At 44.6% G+C, this 26260-nt stretch overlaps 1 protein-coding gene across 2 annotated transcripts in view; it reads right to left on the bottom strand.

Annotated features, from left to right (window-relative positions):
• The window catches only part of FRMD3 (FERM domain containing 3), a 396218-nt gene that overhangs the window by 166348 nt on the left and 203610 nt on the right, over window positions 1–26260 (bottom strand). For both annotated transcript variants that reach the window (XM_030193696.1, XM_030193697.1), the window contains exons 2-3: window positions 25375–25479; window positions 5135–5177 (exon numbers count right to left, since the gene is read on the bottom strand). In XM_030193696.1, coding sequence (XP_030049556.1) covers window positions 5135–5177; window positions 25375–25479 — 148 coding nt within the window. The remainder of the gene's footprint in view (window positions 1–5134; window positions 5178–25374; window positions 25480–26260) is intronic.

The raw sequence follows: 26260 nt of genomic DNA, 5'->3' as shown, positions 1-26260 counted from the left end.
TTTCAGGTCAATCTGTTTTTTGCCCTCGCCATTGCGAGGTCCAATTGACCAATGGTTGTTGTTTTTGGTGAGCCTGGTAGCTAGAATTTTCCACATGTGAGAATTATAGGCCTGCTTGTCCTCAAAGAAAGCGATACTTAACTGTAGCATGTATTCTCCAAAGACAGCAGGCTTTATATTCCCACATACCCTCCCACTTCCCCTTGGACTTATCTTCTCTTTGTAGCATGCTATAGTATTGTACTGTTGGTCCTGTGCTCTCGCAGCAGACGGGAAGGCACTTGGGGATGCCCAGTGGAGCCTGACTCAGGCTCCATAGAGCTCTGTAAAGCTTGTTACAAGCTCTGGACTGGGCGACACAGACCACGTCACCCACACACGTGAAAATATAAAGCCTGCTGTCCTTGGAGAATACTTGCTACAGATAAATTTCTTTGCTCTACTGTTTAAAAAAAAAGTTTAGTTAGAGCAGCGGTTTCTATGGGAGAAAGGTTAGTTTAAAGTCTGAAACAGTGACTGAAGCTCATTTTCAAAAGAGAAACATGTTTAAAAAGTGTTATAAAGCAGCATTTGGACAAAAAATCTTCTCAAAACGTTCAAATCAGTATTTTCAAAACCTGTTTTGCAAATGTCTGTCTATGCAATTCATCTGCAGTACATCCAAATCACAAGGGGGCATGTTGGAGGTGTTTTGAAGGTGGGATTAGGGTGGGCTTAGGGCGTTGCTAACACCTGGATGTTTTACAGCCATAATGGAACAAAACAAAAACATCTAGGGAAAAATCCAAACATATTGGTCTAGACCTGTTTTTAGAATGAACAAGGAACAAAAAAGTGCCCTAAATGACGAGATGACCACTGGAGGGAATCAGAGATGACTCCCCTTATTCCCCCAGCTTAGATGTTATAGCCAGGTCTATTAGAGCAGCACGCAAGTCCCTAGAGTAGTCTAGTGGTGCAGTGCACTGTAGACAGGTGGACCCAGGCTCATACCTCCCCCTACCTGTTACACTTGTGGTGGAAACTGTGAACCCTCTAAAACTCACCAGAACCCCACTGTACCCACATATAGGTGCCCTTTCACCCGTAAGAGATGTTGTAGTGGTGTGCAGTTGGGGGTGGTGGGTTTTGGAGGGCTCAGCAGATAAGCTAAGGAAGCAATGATGGGAGGTGTACCTGGAAGCATTTATATGAAGTCCACAGAAGTGGCCACTAGGGTGCCCCAATGCTCTCCTGGAATGTCTGGGGGACCAGTCTACTATAAACGCTGTCACCTCCTATATCCCAATGGCTTGTTTTTCTACGTTTTTCACTTGTACTTTTTTTTTTCGAAAGTGTCCTGAAAGATAAACGCACAGAACACAAAAAATTGTTACAAATGGTATTTTCGAAAAAATAAAATAAAAAATAGATGTTTTGCGGTTGCGAAGATGGTCATTTTTTCTATTCAGGTTCGGGACGTTTAGCGAAAAATGGCCAAAGTCCAACTTAGACGTCATATCAAAAATGCCCCTCCACGTCTCTGAGAGAGTCCACAGTTCTGGGTTGATTAAAATTATTTTAATTTATCCTAAAACAAAAACTGGTTACAGAGTTTGAAGACTAATTCTAAGAGAAATTAAGGGGAAAAAATTCATTTTGTCTAAGGAAAAGGTTCAGTCTGATTTCATACTTGTAGAAGTTGATGATGTTCAGAAGCTTCTTCATACTAAATTAGAGTTTCTAGCCTGATTTATCCCAAACCAGAAATAATTTAAAGGATGGTTCTGCAGGGTTTCCTTGTTCTCCGGCATGAGACTGGGAAGTCTTGGAACTTTATTGTTTAAGGAGAGCAGATTCAGAACTATTCAGTTCTCTCTTGCATGGTCAAGCTTGTGAATGAGAAGAGGTTTTCTGATATAAATTTTGAAGGTTTCATAGAATGTTGAAATGTGGCTGGGAGCTGAGAAGTGAGTTAACTTGAACTGTATTTTTGAGTGGATACAAGAGAGAGCCGCAGAGGCTCTGTTTGATAATCCTGTGCTGCCAAGACTTTTTACAGCATTCATTTGTACAGTTCAGATTCTGGAAGTGATTTTGAGTGGTGTGTGCTCAGACAACAAAAAGCTGTCAGCAGCTTGCTAAGTGGAGAGGGAATACTGTAGTCAGGGCTAAAACAATCATCTTTTGGTTTCAGTAGCTGCTGAACATGGCCTGTGCCTAAGAAGAAACTGACAAAGTCAGATAGGGACACACACTGAGCTAGATAGGAAGATAGGGGTTCTCTTTTTGTGTTTCTTAGAGTTGGAGCAGTAGGTACCTGCACCTGCGAGCTGATAGTGTGTACGGGACCTAACTTAAAAACAGAGCCTCAAGAAGCTAGCCTACAAAAGAGAGCGGCAAGTTGGTGAAGAGCTAAGTAGTGTCATCATTATCATCCTGCATGCACATAGACATGTATTACCCAGCTCTGAGGTTGTATTGTATTAAAGCTTGAGAATGTTGTTATGCTTATCTGAAGCACTTGTTGACTTATGTTGTCATAGTGAAATGTAATGAAAGAATCCTGAAGCAATACCGGGATTCCTACTGTGGTGAGATATTTGGTTTTATTGACAGCAATTTGTGTTATAACAGTACTGTTAGATTACACAACTGTGATTTTAAATTGTATTATATTTTAGAATGTTTTTAATTATTTTAACATTACTGTTACTCTTTTAATCTAATATATTTAAATACCTGAGTGTAATAATAAAAGAAGAAAACCTTAACATCTTACACAATTTGTAATACTTTTTCTACCAATATTGTAATAACTTGAAAACAACTGATTTGCATGTTACACATTTTCTGTTTTTAATATTAAATCACCTGGCTTGGTATAGAGATTAACTGTGGAAATCATCATGACTTATTTAACGTAATTTTTCCTGAAATGTAATACCATGCTGCACCACCAAGGGGTTTACACATAGATTTGTAGTTCTACTTTTCCTATCAATTTCCTTTAAAAAAAAAAAAAAACAATTCAGAACTATAGATCCATGTATGCATTTGAGCAAAATTAGGACTGGATCGGCTTGTTCAGGTAACCTGGAGTAAGATAGCTACCCTACTTCCAGATAAGAGAGACGAGATCTATGAAAAAGGAGGCCTAGTGTTCTCTTGCCAGTGTTGTAATCTGGTATGGGAAAGGGAAAATTATGCTTGAGTTTGGTGCAGAGCAAATCCTCTGTGTGTTAAGAGAAAGGAGGCTACCTTTCCTTCCAGTAGTTCTCAAATTAGGTTCCAGAAATCAAGTTTAATTAGAAAGCTATGCACACAATCATCTATTTTGAAAAAGCCCTGACTAGCACCCAACTTTTGGAGAAATCTCATGATGACCTCCTCCTGCCTGTGATGTGTACAAGGACTAAGGAAAAGGATTCTGATGAGAAAAAAAAGCCATGCTTTGTCACAATAATTACCTTGACTGAAATTAATTAACATACTTCAAGCTACTCTCATTGGATAGTTAGTTTTCTCCGAGTCCTTTTATTTCTAGATTTACCCTACCCTTATTACCCTTTTTATTAATTCTACAAACCAAACTAAGAGCCCTATTTACAAAGGCGCGCTACAGTTTTTAGCGAGTTCTAAAAATTAGTGTGCGCTAACCGTATAGATGCCCATAGGAATATTGTGGGCATCTACATGGTTCCAGCACACTAAAAACACTAGCGTGCCTTTGTAAACACGGCCCCTAATGGCTAAACTCAGAAATTCAGTGCAATCAGAAAATTATTACCAAAGTAAACCCTGTCAGATTGAAATTCTATACAGAAAGGTAATTACTTTCATAATTCACTGATGCACACACAATATTTACATACAGGCTATGATGGCATTCCGAAAGGGTTAAGATTAAAGTGTAATACAACAGCCACAAACCTTGCACCTAGCAACCTGTACTAAAGCGAAAACATTTTATCATAACAGAGAGATCCACAATCAACCACAAGAGTGGGAACACCAGCCCTGCTGTTGTTTTATGTTAATGGTGTTTTCTCAACCAAGTCACTTCCAAAAGATCAAAAGTGGACTCCCATACCATGAAACAATTCAGTTCCTTTCTGTAATATCACTTCACACAAATCTGATTGCAGCTTTAGCAAAATGATGGCAGATTGCTTAGGTGAAAAAATTATTCAAATTAAGCATTTTCCTCAACATGACTACTAAGACTGCCAAGAAGTTTTGTTTCAATTGACAATTCTTAAGCAATGTGTAATTCAGTGTGCTCAACTTTTGTCATTCAGCTGGCACCTTGGTACAGAGTCTCAAAACGTAGCACTGGAATACCATCATCTTTTAATCTGGTGTAGTTGCATCTGAAGAGACTGTGGGGCCGATATTACTACTACTATTTATCATTTCTATAGCGCCTCAAGGCACACACAGCGCTGTACACCAAACACAAAAAGACAGTCCCTGCTCGAAGAGCTTAGAATCCAATATTGAGACTGTGAGAGGGAGCCCAGCTAACCCTGGCAACTGGCATTGAATTTTCGGGGTGGGGGGGGGGGGGGGGTTGGCCACTATGCACATAGACCGTTAAGCTGATATTCATCGGCTGACTGGCTAAGTTATAGCGGCCAGAGACAGACCTATTTACATGGGTCTATCTGGCCTCTAAATTTAGCCGGTCATCCAATGAATATTGGCGCTAACCGGCTATGTCACAAGACATAGCCAGAGACCGGGCTAGCCACTAAGTGGTAATGTCTCACGCTGAATATAAGTGCTTAGCTGGCTTTAAGCTATTTAACTGGCCAGGAGCCGTTCCTGGCTGGTTAAACAGTTTTAAATATCGGCCGGTTAAACTTTTCAGTGCTCTCAAGGAGGCACACTGAGTGCTCTAACAGTCACAGGTAGAGAATGAGATGCTCAAGAGGCACGCTTTTCTTTTATGCTTTTCTGTTTAACTACTGTTATAGCAGTTGATGACTGAGTGCTACATTATGTTGTATGTTGTGCTCCCATCAGAATGGCTACTGTTGTTTGCTAGGAACAGTGTAAACATTGAAAATCCAAAGAAACTGGCAGAGAAGTTATCCACGCTGAGCACTGCAAATAAAGGCACAAATTATGCACATGACTTGTCAACACTTACATTTCATTTGCCTGGCAATGGACTTGTTGGGCTCAAGCCAATGCTGAAAAAGAAAAAGCAGAGATCGGTGGTTAAAGTGTTGCAAAACACAGCAGAACACACTTAAAGCAAGAGGTGCTGATACCATATAATTACGTTAAAGTACTGTACAATCCTGTTTTGCAGGGGGGCACTTCTGAGGCATATTAAATGGTCAATTTAGAAGTCAATCAACTAGCATTATAAGGGAAAGGGAATGGGATTTGATATACTGCCTTTCTGTGGTTATAATCAAAGTGGTTTACATGATTTTGTACCTGGGGCAATGGAGGGTTAAGTGTCTTGCCCACAGTCATAAGGAACTGCAGTGGGAACTGAACCCGATTCCCCTGTTTCTCAGGCCGCTACACTAACCATTAATCAATTATTTGGTACAACAAAACAATTCTACTATTTCCACCCCCATCCCCCCAGGTGTTCTCATTTGGTTTGATCAGTTAAAAGCAGTTATAGCAATAAGTGTTTCCTATCTTGTTCCATCTCCATGATCCCATCTTTGCTGGCTACACATGATCCCATGTTTTCTCCACACAGCGACAACGCAAAGCAAAACAGCAGAGTTAACCAAAAGCAACCAATGGTGTAAATCTGAATTTATTAGATGCTTTTTCAAAATGATTTGACACGGGCCGTGTTTCGGCTTGTAAAGCCTGCCTCCGGAGATGGACACATATACAGCTTCAAACTCCAGCGGTGGCGGGGCCCGAGATTAACTGCCACAGTTAATCTTGGGCCCTCCACTGCCGGGGTTTGAAGCTGTTCATTGCCCTTCAGAAACCCAGTTTCTATTTGCAGGCTACAACAACAGGGCTCTCTTGCATTGGGTACCTTCTTCAGAGGCTTTCAGCAATGTCGTCTCCCAGGAACTTCCCAATGCAGTTTTGAAGAAAGTGAGAAATAAGCAACCAAAGAACAAAGTCTGCTACTAATTAAAGGAAAAATGGCTGCATGGACTTCTTGAAGCTGACATGGCACATGTGTCCGACTCCTGAGGCAGGCTTTACAAGCCGAAACACGGCCCCTGTTGAGTCATTTTTTAAAAAGCATCTAATAAATTCAGCTTTACACCACTAGTTGCTTTTGATCATCTCTACTGTTTTGCTCTGCAGTGCAGATTGCAGACTACTTGCAGAAGCAAGCAGTATAACTCTCAAGTCTCCTACATCTACGGTCATAATAAAGTGAAAAAATAACAACAAAGAACATCTAAATCAGAGTATTAAGCAAACATTCAAAGTACTTATGCTTAAGAGTTTAGGAGATATGTGCTGTAGTAAATTAATAGTTTTACAAGCCAACTTGGTCTTGGAGAAATCTTTCCAGACTGTCATATAGTAGAACCAGGTAAGAAACAGTCGAAGGAACCAGTGCACATGGAGCTTTCAAGCCTACAGAACCCCCTTTTGGGCTATTGCTCTAGTATGATGCCTCTGAAGAAGTAACACGGGGTGGGACAGTGCCATTCTAATTCTCTGTGTATACACAACTAGAGAGAAAGTAATTAAAATGGATGATAGCTAGACCACATGTCAAAATAAAAAAGCTGCACCAGTGCTGGTCTTACTCCCATTGCACTTCTTAATTTCTAATTCAAATTGCTGGCAAGTAATGTTTTTAATCACATTTTTGGGGTGTTGGAGGAGGTTACTGATGACTGAGGGGAATAGGGAGAGGTCATCCCTGATACCCTCCAGTGGTTATCTGGTCATTTGAGGCACCTTTTTGTGCCATATTTGTTATAAAAACAAGTCTAGCTCAAAACGTCTTAGTTTTAGCCTTGGATGGTTTTGTTTTGTTCCATTATGGCTGAAAAACGTTAGGAACGCCCAAATCCCACCCTTAAAGTCCCCTTGTGATTTGAACGCACTTCTGATGGACCTCATAGAAAAATGTCTAAAAATTGGTTTTGAAAATACCAATTTGGACGTTTTTGTGAGAAAAATGTCCAAATGCAGGCTTATGCCACTTTTTGGACGTTTTTTTCTCTTTTGAAAATGAGCCCAATAGTCATTCAATGGTAGAGCCAGCACTGGCTGCAGCAACTGCTTAGGTGGAATGCTGCTGTTAAAAAGACCACTGTGCTTCATTTTCCTCTGACCAATACCACCTAAATCTTTTTTTTCCATGAATGGATTCAGATGTCACATATTGGTGACTGAAGCTAGGGGGATAAATGGTTCAGCACTCTGATGCATCTATAATTATATATGCTGTTGACCTCTGAACAAATTATTGTACCTGAAAGCAGACTGGACTATTGCAAAAGCTTTCTCTTTTCTAATTTGCAAAAGATTGTTACTCAAACCACCTTTTCCTTTGGCGTAGCTAGTACTATCGTATAAAATATAGCATCTGCCATTGCTAATGGGCACATAATTGAGGAGGCAGAAATAAAGTCAGTGCAAGCAGTCAGACAAGATAAGCAATGAAATCTATCCCTAACACAAGCTCAGCCTTCAGTACTGGGAAGCCTCATGCTTTAACATTTCTGCCCTCGCTGTAATCTAACAGCTGCTAAGGCACCGCTCTGAAAGGGATCTGTGAAAGATATGGAAAATGAGGGCATTTTACCCATGTTCAATACTCAGCTCAGAAAACGTACTGGGCAGGACATACTTATTCCAGATTGTACAGTGCTGTATGCAGGAAACGTGGTTACAGTAAAGGATAAGAGTTTATATACTGTGGAGATAGGGCTTACCCTATAGACTGAGGAAAGGGTTAACACACATCTTTCATTATTAAGGTATGCTACCAGAATCCACTTGCAATTTTTTGATGACACTCACTTATTAAACAGATATTTTAACCAACTACACAAGGTAATAATGGAAAAAAAAAGGTTGTCAAACCATTACAGGTGCCAGTTTGGTCTCCAATCTAAAATCTGAGTCAAGTTAAGCTTTCAATTTGAGGCCTGTAACTGTTAGAGACTTTGGCCTCTATTTACTAAGCTGCATTTTGGCAATAATATGTTATGTGCCAAATAACAGAGCTTGCCAATGGATTTTTTACCGCCACACACACATTCAGTCATAATGAGCTGTGAAGCATGCAGATACATGCAAAACAGTTCATGATAATACAAAATGAAAATCGCAACTTGTGTTATACTTTCCAAGTTCTGTTAGTCATTGAAAGTTAACCACACCAGCCATTGTTCCTGGGGAGGATGCTGTCAAAGGCAGATGTAAGTTGGGAGGGAGTACCTGGTCACTTAACAAGTGTGCTATCAATGCCCTGATCCTTCATCAAGTTAACATTCTCAGCTCCCTCAACAATCTGAGCTCCCTCCATCCCAATTCCTCAATCTTTCACAAAATGTGACATTTTCAGCCCCTTCCAACAGCACCTAACAGCAATAGTTGGGAGTAGGAATGATTCCTTTTCACTCCTGACCTATTAGTTCCCTCTGTAGAAAAGGCAGCTAATTATCCCTAGTAGTAGTTTTTCAGTACTACCACTAGATGTCAGGCTGTGAAATAATACTGTGAAACTGTCACTAGAGGTCAGCAGCAACCACTTCTACAGAGGGAGTTGGCTAGCAACCAGGTATTGGTACTCCATTAACTTTTGGGAAGATCCAGATTTAAGGGTAAGTGTGGGAGGGAGCTGAAAGGAGTTGATAAGGTATTCTAACGTTTATTGAAGATGAACTTAATATGCCACTTGACATTCTTTTACATAAAAATCAAGGCAATTCACAATCTTTATAAACTATAACTGGAAGGAAAAAAAGGAATTTCAATGGACAGAAGTCAAGTAGGAATTACAATCCAGGGGACAGTAGTCAAGTAAGAAGTATGTCTTGTATCATCAGAGAATTTGAGCTTCACCCAGAAACTTAGGAATTATCCAAGTATCATCACAAAATATAGCTTGAACCCTGCAAATTTCAGGTTTAACAGCAGCAGATTTAAAAAAAAAACAACAACAACAACTGTTGTTGTTGTTGTTGTTTCTTTTTGTAAATCTGCTGCTGTTAAACCTGAAATTTCAAAAAATGTGTCCAGGCTTGGCATAACACCACATAAGGCTCCTCCAACAACAGGGATAAAATCCTACATGGTGTGTTCCAGAGTCTTGCCATTCCTATTATTAGATCTCAATACTTTGTTAATTTTTCCAGTTCTTTGTCCTTAATTCTTGTTTCTCCTAATATTGCAAGATTACTTTTTCAATTACAGTGATATCAGGCATATTATATTCCAAATGTCAAATCTGTTTGAATTATTATTATTATTATTATTATTATGAAGAAAAGCTAGACATGACTAGCCTTTTAAAGGCGATTAAACACAAACTTTAGACCCCCGTTGGGTATGTAAACTTAGACCTCTATCTTACTCATTTTCAATCCAGATGCCCAACATATTTTTGCATCAGAATAAATGCATACATGTATGTCTACACAGCTGCACACGTCTAAAAAAATCTAGACTGAAATGTCCCCAGCAATGATGTAACACAAATCACTGCTGTAGTTTTGGAAACCAAGAAGCTTAGGGTCTAATTTATCATGGTCTTTTCTCAATGGGAAAAAAGTAAAAATAACTTAATGAATCGGCCCTTGTGCTTTGGTGTATTTATTCACATGCTCATCACACTGATCCTGATTGCCCCTGCTGACTGAATTTTCGCTTGTCACTCTCCAATGCATATATTGCTGAGAATCAAATAGCCCATAAATTGCTGAGAATCACATAGCCCATAAACAGGAAAATTGTCAGTAGGTGTGGATTTTTTCCGTTCCTATAGAACTACTGTGTAAGGTTAAGATGAATTTGGGGGTCACCCTACCAACAATTACCCCTGTTTGTAGGGAACTTTTAATATAAGCTTTCTGAAGCAAATGGTAGTATTCATCCAGCACTGGCTGGGAAAGCATCAGCTATTCCTGGTAATTTCTTGTGCCAGGAAAGAAAAAGCAGACTAGAATGACCATCCACTGCAAAGAGTGCAAGGCAAGAGTTAAAAGAAAAATCAGAGCTAACCTGGTATCCTAGCAACAGCACCAAGTAGAAGATTCAAGTTTCACTCAATTTTCCTTTCCTGGGCCAGGGGAAAAACCAGAAATAGCACTTTAAAATGTTCTACTCAGATGTAGGGAGAAAATATTACACACACTGAAAAAATCAGGTTGCACAGAGCGGGTTGGCCATTTCCAATAATGGATTTCACAATGTATTAATTACAGATCACTGGCTATATAAATGGTGTGTTATTCATGAATCCATTGTATGAATATGTATGATTTTCTTCTTTGCTTGCACAGATGCCCAAGCTTTCCCTGAAGAGCTCCTTATATCCCATATTAATGGGAAGTCAAGTTGTGCAGCTTTAGAAGTAATAACAGAACTTATGCACAAATGACCTGATATTCAAAGCGGGCCATGTTATCTGCCAACTAATGGCACACACATTACTTGCTTATGCTTATATTTCAGCCTTTATATGGATAAAATCCAGGCAATTTAACACAATAAGGGCTAATGGCATTCAAAATTTGGCACCGAAAAATTTGGCGCTGAATGGTATTCTATAATAGGCGTTCCAGAATCGGCGCTCTTTATAGAACAGTGTGTAGCATCAGGATCTGAATCCAAAGGAGTTAAACCAACTGAAACCAGATGTAAATCCCAGAACGCAAGTTGGGCACGGATGCGCACTATTCTATAACACAGCGCATTTTAAGGGGATGCCCCTGACCCGCTAATGCCCCTCTCACAGCCATACACACCTTTGCAGATCCGCGTGGAAACACTTAGGCGCATATGTGTTTTCACACGGATCTGCCATTTCTGCCTTGTTTTGGCACCTTGCATACGTTAGAACGCTTTTGATTGTGGCCATATATAGAATTCACCCATAAATAACCAAGTTTTGTCTGTATACAATGGAACCAGCAGAGGGAAGAAGCAAATGTGGAGTTGGCACTTATACATTTAGCAGCAATATTTAGTCACATGAAGGAAATCCTATAAGTTACACATCAGTTGCACCCATTAACATACAAAATACCAGCACTTTCACAGGTAAGTGTTTACTTAGGCACACAAGTGGCCAGGGGCGACAAGGCCATCAGGCCTTCTAAGGTAGGGGCCTCAGGCGGCACTCTTCCAGGAGCGACATCTCAACCTTTCTTCCTCCACCACGTTCCCCAACTTTACCTTCTTTTTACATTTTTTAAAAGGCAGCAGTGACAGCGATTCCCATACACTGCCCTGCTGCCAGCACCCACCTCTTCTCTTTACTGCAGTCTGCCTCTCTGATGTAACTTCCTGTTTCCTCAGAGACAGCCGCAGTAAAGAAGAGGCTGGTGCCAGCGGCAGGGCAGCATATGGGAATCGCTGCCCCCGCCGGCTTTTGGAAAATGGAGAAAGAAGGTAAATTCGGGGAAAGGGGTGGAGGAAGGAAGAGGAGGAGATGCCAGAATTTGGTTGGGGGGGGGGGGGGACATCAGGTGGCGTCTTGCCTTGGGTCATCCCTGCAAGTGGCAGCAAAGCAACTAAGAGCACATGCAAGTGGCATAGAACATAAATGCAAGGGGGGGGGCATTCACATTGGTGGGCTAAGAGATGGACATGGACGGGGCTGCCATTTACACACATAATTTACAGAATACTGTAGGTTACATGCATCCCTGACTCATTTATGAGACCGCAGTTACATCAGATCTATGGCCGGTGCAACTGCGGGTGTGTTAATGTAAGACACGCCAATACCAGGTTACGTTAGTATTCTATAATGGAATCTGTAAACCCAGATGCCATTATAGAATAGGTTCTCACTACACGGAGGTGCCCCAAGAGCAGGTGGAAGGAGACTATTTTGTACTGGAACCTGGGTGCCAAGGTTCCATTATAAAATAGTTATAGTTCATTAACTTTATATACTGCTTAGCGTTATTTAAATCAGAGCAGTCTACAAACAAAATCATAATCTATCTCCCACCTTACCCTCCTCTCTCTATCACCTGTTTCTACCTACCTACCTATCCATCCATCCTTCTATTATGTTATACTTAATTTCCTACTTTACATAACAAAATTCTGTGTTACCTATTATTATGTAAGCCGCATTGAGCCTGCTTTTAGTGGGAAAGTGCGGGATACAAATATAATAAATAAATAAATGAATAAATAATAAAATTATTTTTAAAAGCGCTCCAATTTTTGATAGGAAAGCCCATACACACAAGATAGTCATACAAAAAGAAACCAGCAGTCAATAGCTACCCAAAGCATCATGCCTGCTAATCCCCAGGTAAAGCTACATCAAATGCAGCTATAGCGAATGCTACATACCTGTAGAAGGTATTCTCCGAGGACAGCAGGCTGATTGTTCTCACTGATGGGTGACGTCCACGGCAGCCCCTCCAATCGGAAACTTCACTAGCAAAGTCCTTTGCTAGCCCTCGCGCGCCCGCGCGCACCGCGCATGCGCGGCCGTCTTCCCGCCCGAAACCGGCTCGAGCCGGCCAGTCCAGTATGTAGCAAGACAATACACTTCAAGGGAAGACACAACTCCAAAGGGGAGGCGGGCGGGTTTGTGAGAACAATCAGCCTGCTGTCCTCGGAGAATACCTTCTACAGGTATGTAGCATTCGCTTTCTCCGAGGACAAGCAGGCTGCTTGTTCTCACTGATGGGGTATCCCTAGCCCCCAGGCTCACTCAAGACAACAACATTGGTCAATTGGGCCTCGCAACGGCGAGGACATAACTGAGATTGACCTAAAAAATTTACCAACTAACTGAGAGTGTAGCCTGGAACAGAACAAACAGGGCCCTCGGGGGGTGGAGTTGGATCCTAAAGCCCAAACAGGTTCTGAAGAACTGACTGCCCGAACCGACTGTCACGTCGGGTATCCTGCTGCAGGCAGTAATGAGATGTGAATGTGTGGACAGATGACCACGTCGCAGCTTTGCAAATTTCCTCCATGGTGGCTGACTTCAAGTGGGCTACCGACGCTGCCATGGCTCTAACATTATGAGCCGTGACATGACCCTCAAGAGCCAGCCCAGCCTGGGCGTAAGTGAAGGAAATGCAATCTGCTAGCCAATTGGATATGGTGCGTTTCCCTACAGCCACTCCCCTCTTGTTGGGATCAAAAGAAACAAACAATTGGGCTGTGTCCGCTCCAGATAGAAGGCCAATGCTCTCTTGCAGTCCAATGTGTGCAGCTGACGTTCAGCAGGGCAGGAATGAGGACGGGGAAAGAATGTTGGCAAGACAATTGACTGGTTCAGATGGAACTCCGACACAACCTTTGGCAGAAACTTAGGGTGAGTGCGGAGGACTACTCTGTTGTGATGAAATTTGGTGTAAGGGGCCTGGGCTACCAGGGCCTGAAGCTCACTGACTCTACGAGCCGAGGTAACTGCCACCAAGAAAATGACCTTCCAGGTCAAGTACTTCGGATGGCAGGAATTCAGTGGCTCGAAAGGAGGTTTCATCAGCTGGGTGAGAACGACATTGAGATCCCATGACACTGTAGGAGGCTTGACAGGGGGCTTTGACAAAAGCAAACCTCTCATGAAGCGAACAACTAAAGGCTGTCCTGAGATCGGCTTACCTTCCACTTGGTAATGGTATGCACTGATTGCACTAAGGTGAACCCTTACGGAGTTGGTCTTCAGACCAGACTCAGACAAGTGGAGAAGGTATTCAAGCAGGGTCTGTGTAGGACAAGAGCGAGGATCTAGGGCCTTGCTGTCACACCAGACGGCAAACCTCCTCCAATGAAAGAAGTAACTTCTCTTAGTGGAGTCTTTCCTGGAAGCAAGCAAGATGCGGGAGACACCCTCTGGCAGACCCAAAGAGGCAAAGTCTACGCCCTCAACATCCAGGCCGTGAGAGCCAGGGACTGGAGGTTGGGATGCAGAAGAGCCCCTTCGTCCTGCGTGATGAGGGTCGGAAAACACTCCAATCTCCACGGTTCTTCGGAGGATAACTCCAGAAGAAGAGGGAACCAGATCTGACGCGGCCAAAAGGGAGCAATCAGAATCATGGTGCCTCGGTCTTGCTTGAGTTTCAACAAAGTCTTCCCCACCAGAGGAATGGGAGGATAAGCATACAGCAGACCTTCCCCCCAATCCAGGAGGAAGGCATCCGACGCCAGTCTGCCGTGGGCCTGAAGCCTGGAACAGAACTGAGGGACCTTGTGGTTCACTTGAGATGCGAAGAGATCCACCAGGGGGGTGCCCCACGCCTGGAAGATCTGTCGCACCACACGGGAATTGAGCGACCACTCGTGAGGTTGCATAATCCTGCTCAACCTGTCGGCCAGACTGTTGTTTACGCCTGCCAGATATGTGGCTTGGAGCACCATGCCTTGACGGCGAGCCCAGAGCCACATGCTGACGGCTTCCTGACACAGGGGGCGAGATCCGGTGCCCCCCTGCTTGTTGACATAGTACATGGCAACCTGATTGTCTGTCTGAATTTGGATAATTTGATGGGACAGCCGATCTCTGAAAGCCTTCAGAGCGTTCCAGATCGCTCGCAACTCCAGAAGATTGATCTGTAGATCGCTTTCTTGGAGGGACCACCTTCCTTGGGTGTGAAGCCCATCGACATGAGCTCCCCATCCCAGGAGAGACGCATCCGTGGTCAGCACTTTTTGAGGCTGAGGAATTTGGAAGGGACGTCCCAGAGTCAAATTGGAGCAAATCGTCCACCAATACAGGGATTCGAGAAAACTCGTGGACAGGTGGATCACGTCCTCTAGACCCCCGGCGGCCTGATACCACTGGGAGGCTAGGGTCCATTGAGCAGATCTCATGTGAAGGCGGGCCATGGGAGTCACATGAACTGTGGAAGCCATGTGGCCCAGCAATCTCAACATCTGCCGAGCTGTGATCTGCTGGGACGCTCGCACCCGCGAGACGAGGGACAACAAGTTGTTGGCCCTCGCCTCTGGGAGATAGGCGCGAGCCGTCCGAGAATCCAGCAGGGCTCCGATGAATTCGAGTTTCTGCACTGGGAGAAGATGGGACTTTGGGTAATTTATCACAAACCCCAGTAGCTCCAGGAGGCGAATAGTCATCTGCATGGACTGCAGGGCTCCTGCCTCGGATGTGTTCTTCACCAGCCAATCGTCGAGATATGGGAACACGTGCACTCCCAGCCTGCGAAGCGCCGCTGCTACCACAGCTAGGCACTTTGTGAACACCCTGGGCGCAGAGGCGAGCCCAAAGGGTAGCACACAGTACTGGAAGTGGCGTGTGCCCAGCTGAAATCGCAGATACTGTCTGTGAGCTGGCAGTATCGGGATGTGTGTGTAGGCATCCTTCAAGTCCAGAGAGCATAGCCAATCGTTTTGCTGAATCATGGGGAGAAGGGTGCCCAGGGAAAGCATCCTGAACTTTTCTTTTACGAGATATTTGTTCAGGGCCCTTAGGTCTAGGATGGGACGCATCCCCCCTGTTTTCTTTTCCACAAGGAAGTACCTGGAATAGAACCCCAGCCCTTCTTGCCCGGATGGCACGGGCTCGACCGCATTGGCGCTGAGAAGGGCGGAGAGTTCCTCTGCAAGTACCTGCTTGTGCTGGAAGCTGTAGGACTGAGCTCCCGGTGGACAATTTGGAGGTTGAGAGGCCAAATTGAGGGTGTATCCTTGCCGGACTATTTGGAGAACCCACTGATCGGAGGTTATGAGAGGCCACCTTTGGTGAAAAGCTTTCAACCTCCCTCCGACAGGCAGGTCGCCCGGCACTGACACTTGGATGTCGGCTATGCTCTGCTGGAGCCAGTCAAAAGCTCGCCCCTTGCTTTTGCTGGGGAGCCGCGGGGCCTTGCTGATTCGCACGCTGCTGACGAGAGCGAGCGCGCTGGGGCTTAGCCTGGGCCGCAGGCTGTCGGGAAGGAGGATTGTACCTACGCTTGCCAGAAGTATAGGGAACAGTCTTCCTTCCCCCGAAAAATCGTCTACCTGTAGAGGTAGAAGCTGAAGGCTGCCGGCGGGCGAACTTGTCGAATGCGGTGTCCCGCTGGTGGAGAGACTCTACCACCTGCTCGACTTTTTCGCCAAAAATGTTATCCGCACGGCAAGGCAAGTCCGTAATCCGCTGCTGGATTCTATTCTCCAGGTCGGCGGCACGCAGCCATGAGAGCCTGCGCATCACCACACCTTGAGCAGCGGCCCTGGACGCAACATCAAAAGTGTCATAAACTCCTCTGGCCAGGAATTTTCTGCACGCCTTCAGCTGCCTGACCACCTCCTGAAAAGGCTTGGCTTGCTCAGGGGGAAGAGCATCAACCAAGCCCGCCAACTGCCGCACATTATTCCGCATGTGTATGCTCGTGTAGAGCTGGTAAGACTGGATCTTGGACACGAGCATAGAGGAATGGTAGGCCTTCCTCCCAAAGGAGTCTAAGGTTCTAGCGTCCTTGCCCGGGGGCGCCGAAGCATGTTCCCTAGAACTCTTAGCCTTCTTTAGGGCCAAATCCACAACTCCAGAGTCATGAGGCAACTGGGTGCGCATCAGCTCTGGGTCCCCATGGATCCGGTACTGGGACTCGATCTTCTTGGGAATGTGGGGATTAGTTAATGGCTTGGTCCAGTTCGCAAGCAATGTCTTCTTCAGGACATGGTGCAAGGGAACAGTGGACGCTTCCTTAGGTGGAGAAGGATAGTCCAGGAGCTCAAACATTTCAGCCCTGGGCTCGTCCTCCACAACCACCGGGAAGGGGATGGCCGTAGACATCTCCCGGACAAAGGAGGCAAAAGACAGACTCTCGGGAGGAGAAAGCTGTCTCTCAGGAGAGGGAGTGGGATCAGACGGAAGACCCTCAGACTCCTCGTCAGAGAAATATCTGGGATCTTCCTCTTCCTCCCACGAGGCCTCACCCTCGGTGTCAGACACAAGTTCACGGACCTGTGTCTGCAACCTCGCCCTGCTCGACTCCGTGGAACCCCGTCCACGATGGGGGCGTCGAGAGGTAGACTCCCTCGCCCGCATCGGCGAAGCTCCCTCCGCCGACGTAGTCGGGGAGCCTTCCTGGGAGGTGGCCGCGGTCGGTACCGCACGCGGTACCGACGTCGGGGACCTCAACCTGGGCGATGGGCCAGCCGGCGCCACGCTCGACGGTACCGGTGGCGCAAGCACCGCCGGTACCGGAGGGGTAGGGCGCAACAGCTCTCCCAGAATCTCTGGGAGAACGGCCCGGAGGCTCTTGTTTAGAGCGGCTGCAGAGAAAGGCTGAGAGGTCGATGCAGGCGTCGACGTCAGTACCTGTTCCGGGCGTGGAGGCTGTTCCGGGCTGTCCAGAGCGGAGCGCATCGACACCTCCTGAACAGAGGGTGAGCGGTCCTCTCGGTGCCGATGCCTGCTGGGTGCCGAATCCCTCGGCGACCCAGAGCTCTCGGTGCCGACACGGGGAGGAGACCGGTGCCGATGCTTCTTCGATTTCTTCCGAAGCATGTCACCGGAGCTCCCCGGCACCGACGAGGAGGACGTCGAATCCATCCGTCGCTTCCTCGGGGCCGAGACTGAAGAAGGTCGATCTCGGGGGGGCTGTACCGCAGGAGCCCTCAGGGTAGGCGGAGACCCACCCGAGGGCTCACCGCCACCAGCAGGGGAATGGACAGCCCTCACCTGCACTCCACCCGATGCACCACCGTCCGACGACATCAGCAGACGAGGTCCTGGTACCACCGACGTCGATGCAGCTATCCGATGTCTCGGCGCCGATGCAGAGGCCCGATGCCTCGATGCACTCGATGCAGGGGCGGCCGAGGAAGATGGTCTGGACGCTGACGACGTCGATGCACTCGAAGATCCCGGTGCCGATGCCGACGAAGAGCCCGAGAACAACACGTTCCACTGGGCTAGTCTCGCTACCTGAGTCCGCCTTTGAAGCAGGGAACACAGACTGCAGTTCTGAGGGCGGTGCTCGGCCCCCAGACACTGAAGACACGACGAGTGTCGATCAGTGAGCGAGATAACCCGGGCGCACTGGGTGCACTTCTTGAAGCCGCTGGAAGGCTTCGATGTCATGGGCGGAAAAATCACGCCGGCGAAATCAAAAGCCGAAATGGCGAAATTTGAAGCACCAAATTTAGAGGGAGAAAAATCTCGACCGAGGCCGAAAAGAGGCCTACCCCGACGACGAAAGAAAACTTACCGGGGCAAAAAAGCTGGAAGTACGGGGAGGATTTACACGAAACCCGGCGGGGGGTTTCCGGAGCACTTCCCGACTAGGACAAAGCTTTCCCGAAGGAAAAAAACACGTTCAAAACAAATTGGACGCGCGAGGTCGACTTTCCGGGGCTCGACACGGCGAAAACACGACCGTACCGAGTGCGGACAAAAGAAGACTGGCCGGCTCGAGCCGGTTTCGGGCGGGAAGACGGCCGCGCGGGCGCGCGAGGGCTAGCAAAGGACTTTGCTAGTGAAGTTTCCGATTGGAGGGGCTGCCGTGGACGTCACCCATCAGTGAGAACAAGCAGCCTGCTTGTCCTCGGAGAAATAATAATATGATTAAGGAGGCATTTAAAAACCTTCCAGCCTGCAAAGCCTGTGGAAGCACATTCCATAACATAGGAGCCGAATAAAAGAATGCACCTTTCCTAGTCATGGCTAAGCAAGCCTTAACCAAAGGAGGAACTACTAATTGCAGTGCATCCAAAGATTGCAAATGCCATGTTGGGATATACGGCATCAACAAATTTGCTAAAGAATAAGGGATATGCTCATAAGAGGATCCTATATCCCAAAGGCAGCCAATGATAATGCAAATATAAGGGCATAATGCAGTGGGTTCTCAACTAGAGTGTCAGGACACACCAGTGTGTCACGACCATCTGGGAGGTGTGTCACCAAATATTTGACAGACAGCTCATTTGTGCTTTTTTAACAATCCTATGTATGGCAGGTTGGAGAGAGCCGAGAACAAGGAAGTCATGCACTTGAAATCTCCATTACTAGTCCCTAGTTCTATCACCAGCCCCAACTGGAAATGTTGCTGGCCTCTGGACCATTCCTCTCCTCCACCCTGGCAACATACAAACCCCAGTGTCTATGTTTAGCATTGGGTGGACCTAGAGCAACAATGAAATGATATATAAGGTATTGTCTTTCTTTAGCTGCGACTTGTAGTATTCAGTGTGCGAACATTGTCAGCCAGGTGTGTCACAACAGAAGGAAGCTTGAGAACCACTGGCGTAATGTGATCAAATCTGTGAGCCCTGTCCAAAATCCGCAGTGTCAGTAAGTTTTTCAAAATTTCATTCGATATCCCTGCTAAAACTGCACTTGCATAATCTAATTGAGATTAGCACCAAAAAGGTCTTTTCATCAAAATAATTCCTAACAGCCCTCAACTTACGCAAAGTAGCATAACCCCTACGAAACAATGCATTAACATGAACAGAAAATGTAAGGTGAGAATTTATTAAGGCCCCCAAATACTTGAATGTGCCAACTACTGGAACAGCATCATTCAATAATATCAACAGTATATTAAGCAGATCCTTCCTCTCAAATACCCAACATGCCACAGTTTTATTCTTATTCAGCACCATCCAAGAATCATATAACCATTTAGCCATTGCCTGTAAGCAGCGTTGCGAACCCATTAAAACATTGAGGGGCATTTTCGATATGACGTCTAAATCTGAATTTGGACGTTTTACACAAAATGTCCAAATTCTGAACAGGAAAGAAGGTCATTTTCAACAAATAAAAATGTCTATCTTTTCCTTTCGAAAATACTGTTTTGAAAAACGTTTTGTGATTTGGACGTTTTGTCTTTCAGTCCATTTTCGAACAAAAAATGTCCAAATGCAAAACACACAAAATCAAGCCATTAGGATACAGACCGTAAGAAATATTTCAGTCACAGTAAAGAATTCATAGAGGATAACGAAGTTCAAACTGCTGTAGAATCAGTCCTGTTACACTTGTGGAGGAAACTGTGAGCCCTTCAAAACTCACCAGAAACCCACTGTACCCACATATAGGTGCCCTCTTCACCCATAAGGGCTATGGTAGTGATGTATAGTTGGGGGTAGTGGGTTTTGGGGGGCTTAGCAGACAAGCTAATGGAGCAATGGTCAGATGTGTACCTGGGAGCATTTTACAAAGCCCACTGCAGTGCCCCCTAGGGTGCCCTACTGCTTTCTTTTTTTTTTTTTAATTTATGTTAATCAATCTTACATTTATGCAATAAACATAAATCCACAAATCACAAAAAATATAAGCAATTATTAAACAAAAGGAAATGAAAAGAAAAAATTAGTCCACAATATATAGATCCAAGAAAAGGAAAATACGATTCTCAAATATTATGAAAATAAATTCTTCTTTACATCAAGTAGGTAGAACCAAGAATGTTGCTAGCCAGCTTAACGCTTTCAATCAAGGACTACTGCAAGCCTATTCTTTTGTTAAAATAAACTCTTTCAACTTCTCTGGGTCAAAATAAATATAGTTTACAGAATTCAGAGAAATACAACATTTACAGGGAAACCTTAGCATAAAGGTCCCTCCTAAACGTAATACCCTTTCTTTCAATAACAAAAATTGTTTTTTTTTCCTTTGAGTATCACAAGCAAAATCAGGAAACACTTGAATTTTTGATCCAAAGAATGGTGAATTAGTGTGGTGGAAAAAAAGTTTGAAAATGTTATTTTGATCCAATTGCAGAGCAAAAGTAACTAATAAGGTGGTTCTCTCAGTTATAGTCTCCAATGAAGATTCTAGAAATTCCGTTATATTCAAATCAGATTGGGGATTAAGAGGTACAGTGGTGGAAATAAGTATTTGATCCCTTGCTGATTTTGTAAGTTTGCCCACTGACAAAGACATGAGCAGCCCATAATTGAAGGGTAGGTTATTGGTAACAGTGAGAGATAGCACATCACAAATTAAATCCGGAAAATCACATTGTGGAAAGTATATGAATTTATTTGCATTCTGCAGAGGGAAATAAGTATTTGATCCCCCACCAACCAGTAAGAGATCTGGCCCCTACAGACCAGGTAGATGCTCCAAATCAACTCGTTACCTGCATGACAGACAGCTGTCGGCAATGGTCACCTGTATGAAAGACACCTGTCCACAGACTCAGTGAATCAGTCAGACTCTAACCTCTACAAAATGGCCAAGAGCAAGGAGCTGTCTAAGGATGTCAGGGACAAGATCATACACCTGCACAAGGCTGGAATGGGCTACAAAACCATCAGTAAGACGCTGGGCGAGAAGGAGACAACTGTTGGTGCCATAGTAAGAAAATGGAAGAAGTACAAAATGACTGTCAATCGACAAAGATCTGGGGCTCCACGCAAAATCTCACCTCGTGGGGTATCCTTGATCATGAGGAAGGTTAGAAATCAGCCTACAACTACAAGGGGGGAACTTGTCAATGATCTCAAGGCAGCTGGGACCACTGTCACCACGAAAACCATTGGTAACACATTACGACATAACGGATTGCAATCCTGCAGTGCCCGCAAGGTCCCCCTGCTCCGGAAGGCACATGTGACGGCCCGTCTGAAGTTTGCCAGTGAACACCTGGATGATGCCGAGAGTGATTGGGAGAAGGTGCTGTGGTCAGATGAGACAAAAATTGAGCTCTTTGGCATGAACTCAACTCGCCGTGTTTGGAGGAAGAGAAATGCTGCCTATGACCCAAAGAACACCGTCCCCACTGTCAAGCATGGAGGTGGAAATGTTATGTTTTGGGGGTGTTTCTCTGCTAAGGGCACAGGACTACTTCACCGCATCAATGGGAGAATGGATGGGGCCATGTACCGTACAATTCTGAGTGACAACCTCCTTCCCTCCGCCAGGGCCTTAAAAATGGGTCGTGGCTGGGTCTTCCAGCACGACAATGACCCAAAACATACAGCCAAGGCAACAAAGGAGTGGCTCAGGAAGAAGCACATTAGGGTCATGGAGTGGCCTAGCCAGTCACCAGACCTTAATCCCATTGAAAACTTATGGAGGGAGCTGAAGCTGCGAGTTGCCAAGCGACAGCCCAGAACTCTTAATGATTTAGAGATGATCTGCAAAGAGGAGTGGACCAAAATTCCTCCTGACATGTGTGCAAACCTCATCATCAACTACAGAAGACGTCTGACCGCTGTGCTTGCCAACAAGGGTTTTGCCACCAAGTATTAGGTCTTGTTTGCCAGAGGGATTAAATACTTATTTCCCTCTGCAGAATGCAAATAAATTCATATACTTTCCACAATGTGATTTTCCGGATTTAATTTGTGATGTGCTATCTCTCACTGTTACCAATAACCTACCCTTCAATTATGGGCTGCTCATGTCTTTGTCAGTGGGCAAACTTACAAAATCAGCAAGGGATCAAATACTTATTTCCACCACTGTAATTCTCTCCCTCGTATTCCTGAAATATACAATGCTTTGGTAATAGGTGGGTAACCTTCAGGAGGAATACCTAGAACTTCACTGAAGTATTTTTTTAGCATGTCTATTGCAGGGATAAGAGGGAATTTAGGAAAATTAAGAAAGCGCAAATTATTACCCCGAATCTGGTTTTCCAAATATTCCGTTTTTCGCATTTGGAGACTACTATCTTTCATCAAAACTTGCGTTAAAGAGTTCACCGTTTTAAGTCTTTATCAAACACCTCCATTTTTCCAGATTGATCTGCAATTTTTGTTATCAATACAGCTTGTGACTCCTTTAACTCCGCCACTTCACCTCGAAAAGTACCTGTAATTTGCTGCAGGGTGATATTTAGTCCTTGTATTGCTTCCCATATGGAATCCAATGTAACGATAGCTGGTTTCTTCACTCCAAAACTCAGGGATAATTCGTCAGTGTTTAATCCAGACTGCATAGCCATCTGAGCTGGTAAGTTCACTGGCGTCGAAGCTCCCGCGGGGTCTCCACACCCAGCCGCTGGGGACCGACTTCCGGATTCAGCGTGCTGTGCCCTCGCGTCCATCATTTCTCGTCCTGGTCTTGGGGGAGCCCATTAACAAGGGAGGACTCAAAGATACCCCCTCAGCGCTTAGGTCTCCTCGTTCTCTCGGACCTCCTGAAGCAAACATTCCAGTTCCCGGCGTTCGAAGTCCCGATTCCTCTAACGTCAGCTGCCGCAAGAGAGGAGGTTCAACCCTGCCTGTGAAGGTAGGCACTCCGGATTTCCCCTTCCTCTTTCCCATAACAGGTTAGAGGGTGCTCAATTGAGGAAGCTTTCCGTTGGTTTCGGGAGCTCTTTCCCGCACACCTACTCAGGCAGCCATCTTGGATCGACCCTACTGCTTTCCTGGGATGTCACTTTTCCATTATTCTACCTGATGCCAAGCTTTCTATTTTTTTTGTAACATTGCAACTGAAGCTGTTACCTCCTCAGTGCATGTAAATGGTTTCAGCCCTGTGTGGATTCTCTAATGGTGTGTGAGGCTTTCTTTTCAACGAAAGCTTTTACCACACTCAGAACATGTAAATGGTTTCACTCGATTGTGGATTTTCTTGTGTATTGTGAGGTCTGCCTTCTGCCTAAAGCCTTTATCACACTCAGGGCATGTATATTGTTTCACTGCACTTATAGCAGCCATAAACCTGCTGTACGTATGTGTGCCTAAAAGGAACTGGGATGTGCGTAAGGTAAAGTGTTCTGTAGGTTACGCGTGTAAATGGGAGCCCTTCCTAAGTCTCACCCATGCATACACTCCTGTTGTAAAAACGTACTATGAAAGATAGTCACAGAATCGCACTTACATGAAATACTGGCATATATGTGCGTAAGTTCACATCTATGCGTGTATATGCTAGTGCCAATGGGCATGTAAACTTTAGCACCCAGTTTATAGTATCCCCTTTAAGGGAGTAATTCTATAAAGCAGGCACTAACATTTATGCCCCTGTTATATAGGTAAATGGTCAGAATGAGCAAATACACACGTGTGTGTGCACACAGGCAGGTACATGCCAGAGATGCATCTATATGCAATTCCATAAATATGAGAAAAAGCAATGATGTCAGCCAAAAGTGGGACAAAGGAAGAGGCTTTATTGAAGGTGATTCCATGTAGCCAAACGAGAATATCAGGAAGTTCTATATCTAGTAGATGTTACGTGTATAATAGCACTGAAGATAACTTCAATAGCCCTTGCTGGTATGAATGGAGAGATCTGATTGGTTCACATCTATTGCTCTGCATTGGCAAAATAACTGGAAATCTAAGCACTTAAAACCAAGCACAAGATATTAAACTTAGACTTTACTTTTACTGGTAGAAGCATAATAGGGATGATATGGTTGAATTTTTTATGCCGAATCAAAAGACGAGCTGCCATATTTTGTAATAATTATATTTCTTAATATTTTTCCCAGATAGCCTTCAATACAAGGTGTTATGGTAGTTCAGTCTGTCACAGGATAATCATACAGTGCACCAGGATGTCAGTCAAAAAATCCAGAAGTCTTATAACTTCTAAAAACATTTTATTTCCAACAGTACAATCATGACCCAACACGCGCCATGTTTTGGCAGCAAGCAATCCTCAGGGGACTGTCAATAACGCAAAGGAGAACAGACTAGTAGGAGAATTGCACATTAATAGCAATAATGTCAAACTATGAAACACCAAGCATCTGATGCACTGCTACTCAAAACATTTTGAGCAATATCTGAAAGAATTTTGAACCTTTCACTGTTTCATAGGCATTTTCCTTCTTTAACTCAATGACCCTCTGAAGAGGGTCCTTATTTTACTCTCCTCAGCCAACAACAGATCAGAAATACATCCAAAAGAACAGGGTCCCCTCAGTTGGTTGAAGACCCTTTAACTTCTGGATTTTCACCCTTCCACTGATGCTCATGAAGAGTCCCTCTCTCGTTTTCAAGGAAAAGGGAGGCTCCTCGCTCTTCCAGGGACACCCCTAGGAGCACAACCCTCCTCTGGCTGCCCGCCCCTTGAAGTTCCAAAGGGTTGATAGCATATTCGGACCCATGAGGTCCCCTATTTATACTTTGTTCCCCACTTTTGGGAATAGGCAAGCTTCTTCCTCTCTGAACACCTAGAAAGCTTCTAGTTCTACAGTACATATAGAACAGAAGATACCATTTGAGGGCCATAAGGGGTCCTTACAACATTTTTTTAAGCAAGGAATTGAAGGTAATTTTCAGCTAAGCCAATCTGCCCAGATCGTTATTTACCTCAGTAAGTAGCTTTGAAAATTGCCCTGTATGATGACATCTTAAGATACATACCCGCTGCTTTTCTGGGTCAACATATCGAATACCAAAATAATCCTTTTCCAGTAGGCTGTAATGCTTGCAGACATATTCTATGAGAAACTGGCCTTTGGTATCCCTCTGAAAAGCAATAAAGAGGTAAAGATATTTTAACATTTGCATTTGCATTCCTCAGTATCAAAAACATACATGCACTGTTCAAATCTGTTGCATCCCACGGGAAGGGAAAAGTCTGTATTTGTTTGTTTATTACATTTGTACCCCGCGCTTTCCCACTCATGGCAGGCTCAATGCGGCTAACTCTGAACATATCTCTTATCACTCAATACTCTAGCATCTGGTCCAAGAGGCAGACTGTAGGTTTGCATGCTTTCATTTCATTCTATAATAGTGTGTGCTATTACCAAAACTAAATGATTCAAAGAAAAAAAAAAAAACAATACAAAAATGAAATGAGAATTTTTGCCTCCATACCCTAGCAGACAGTCTAGTTTTTTGATACATAAAAACGTACTCTGTAAGTCAGATCTTCCCAAACCTGTCCTGAGGATCCCACAGCCAGTCAGGTTGTCAAGTTATTCACAATAAATATGCATAAGATAAATGTGCATGCATTTGATATGGATATTCTGAAAACACGACTTGCTGTGGGGACCCTAGGACAGTGGACCCCAGGATAGCATGATTGCCCACCCCTGTGCTTGCCTCTTCCCTGTATGTATGATAAATCAATTTCACTTTTCTTTTCTTGTCCCATGCTCTCCAGTAATGACTATCAGCATTGGGTGGACCTAGAGCAAAGCACCTGTAACCTCTCCCTAGTTCCCGCCATATCAGATCACCTAAATTTAAACATTCACACAGGTAAGTGTACACCTAATCCCTATTCTGTAATTATGTA

Source organism: Microcaecilia unicolor, chromosome 2 (genome assembly GCF_901765095.1).
Source record: "Microcaecilia unicolor chromosome 2, aMicUni1.1, whole genome shotgun sequence".
Taxonomy (NCBI): Eukaryota; Metazoa; Chordata; class Amphibia; order Gymnophiona; family Siphonopidae; genus Microcaecilia; species Microcaecilia unicolor.
Note: the sequence above shows the minus strand (reverse complement) of the source record. Positions and strands in the feature narration are given on the sequence as shown.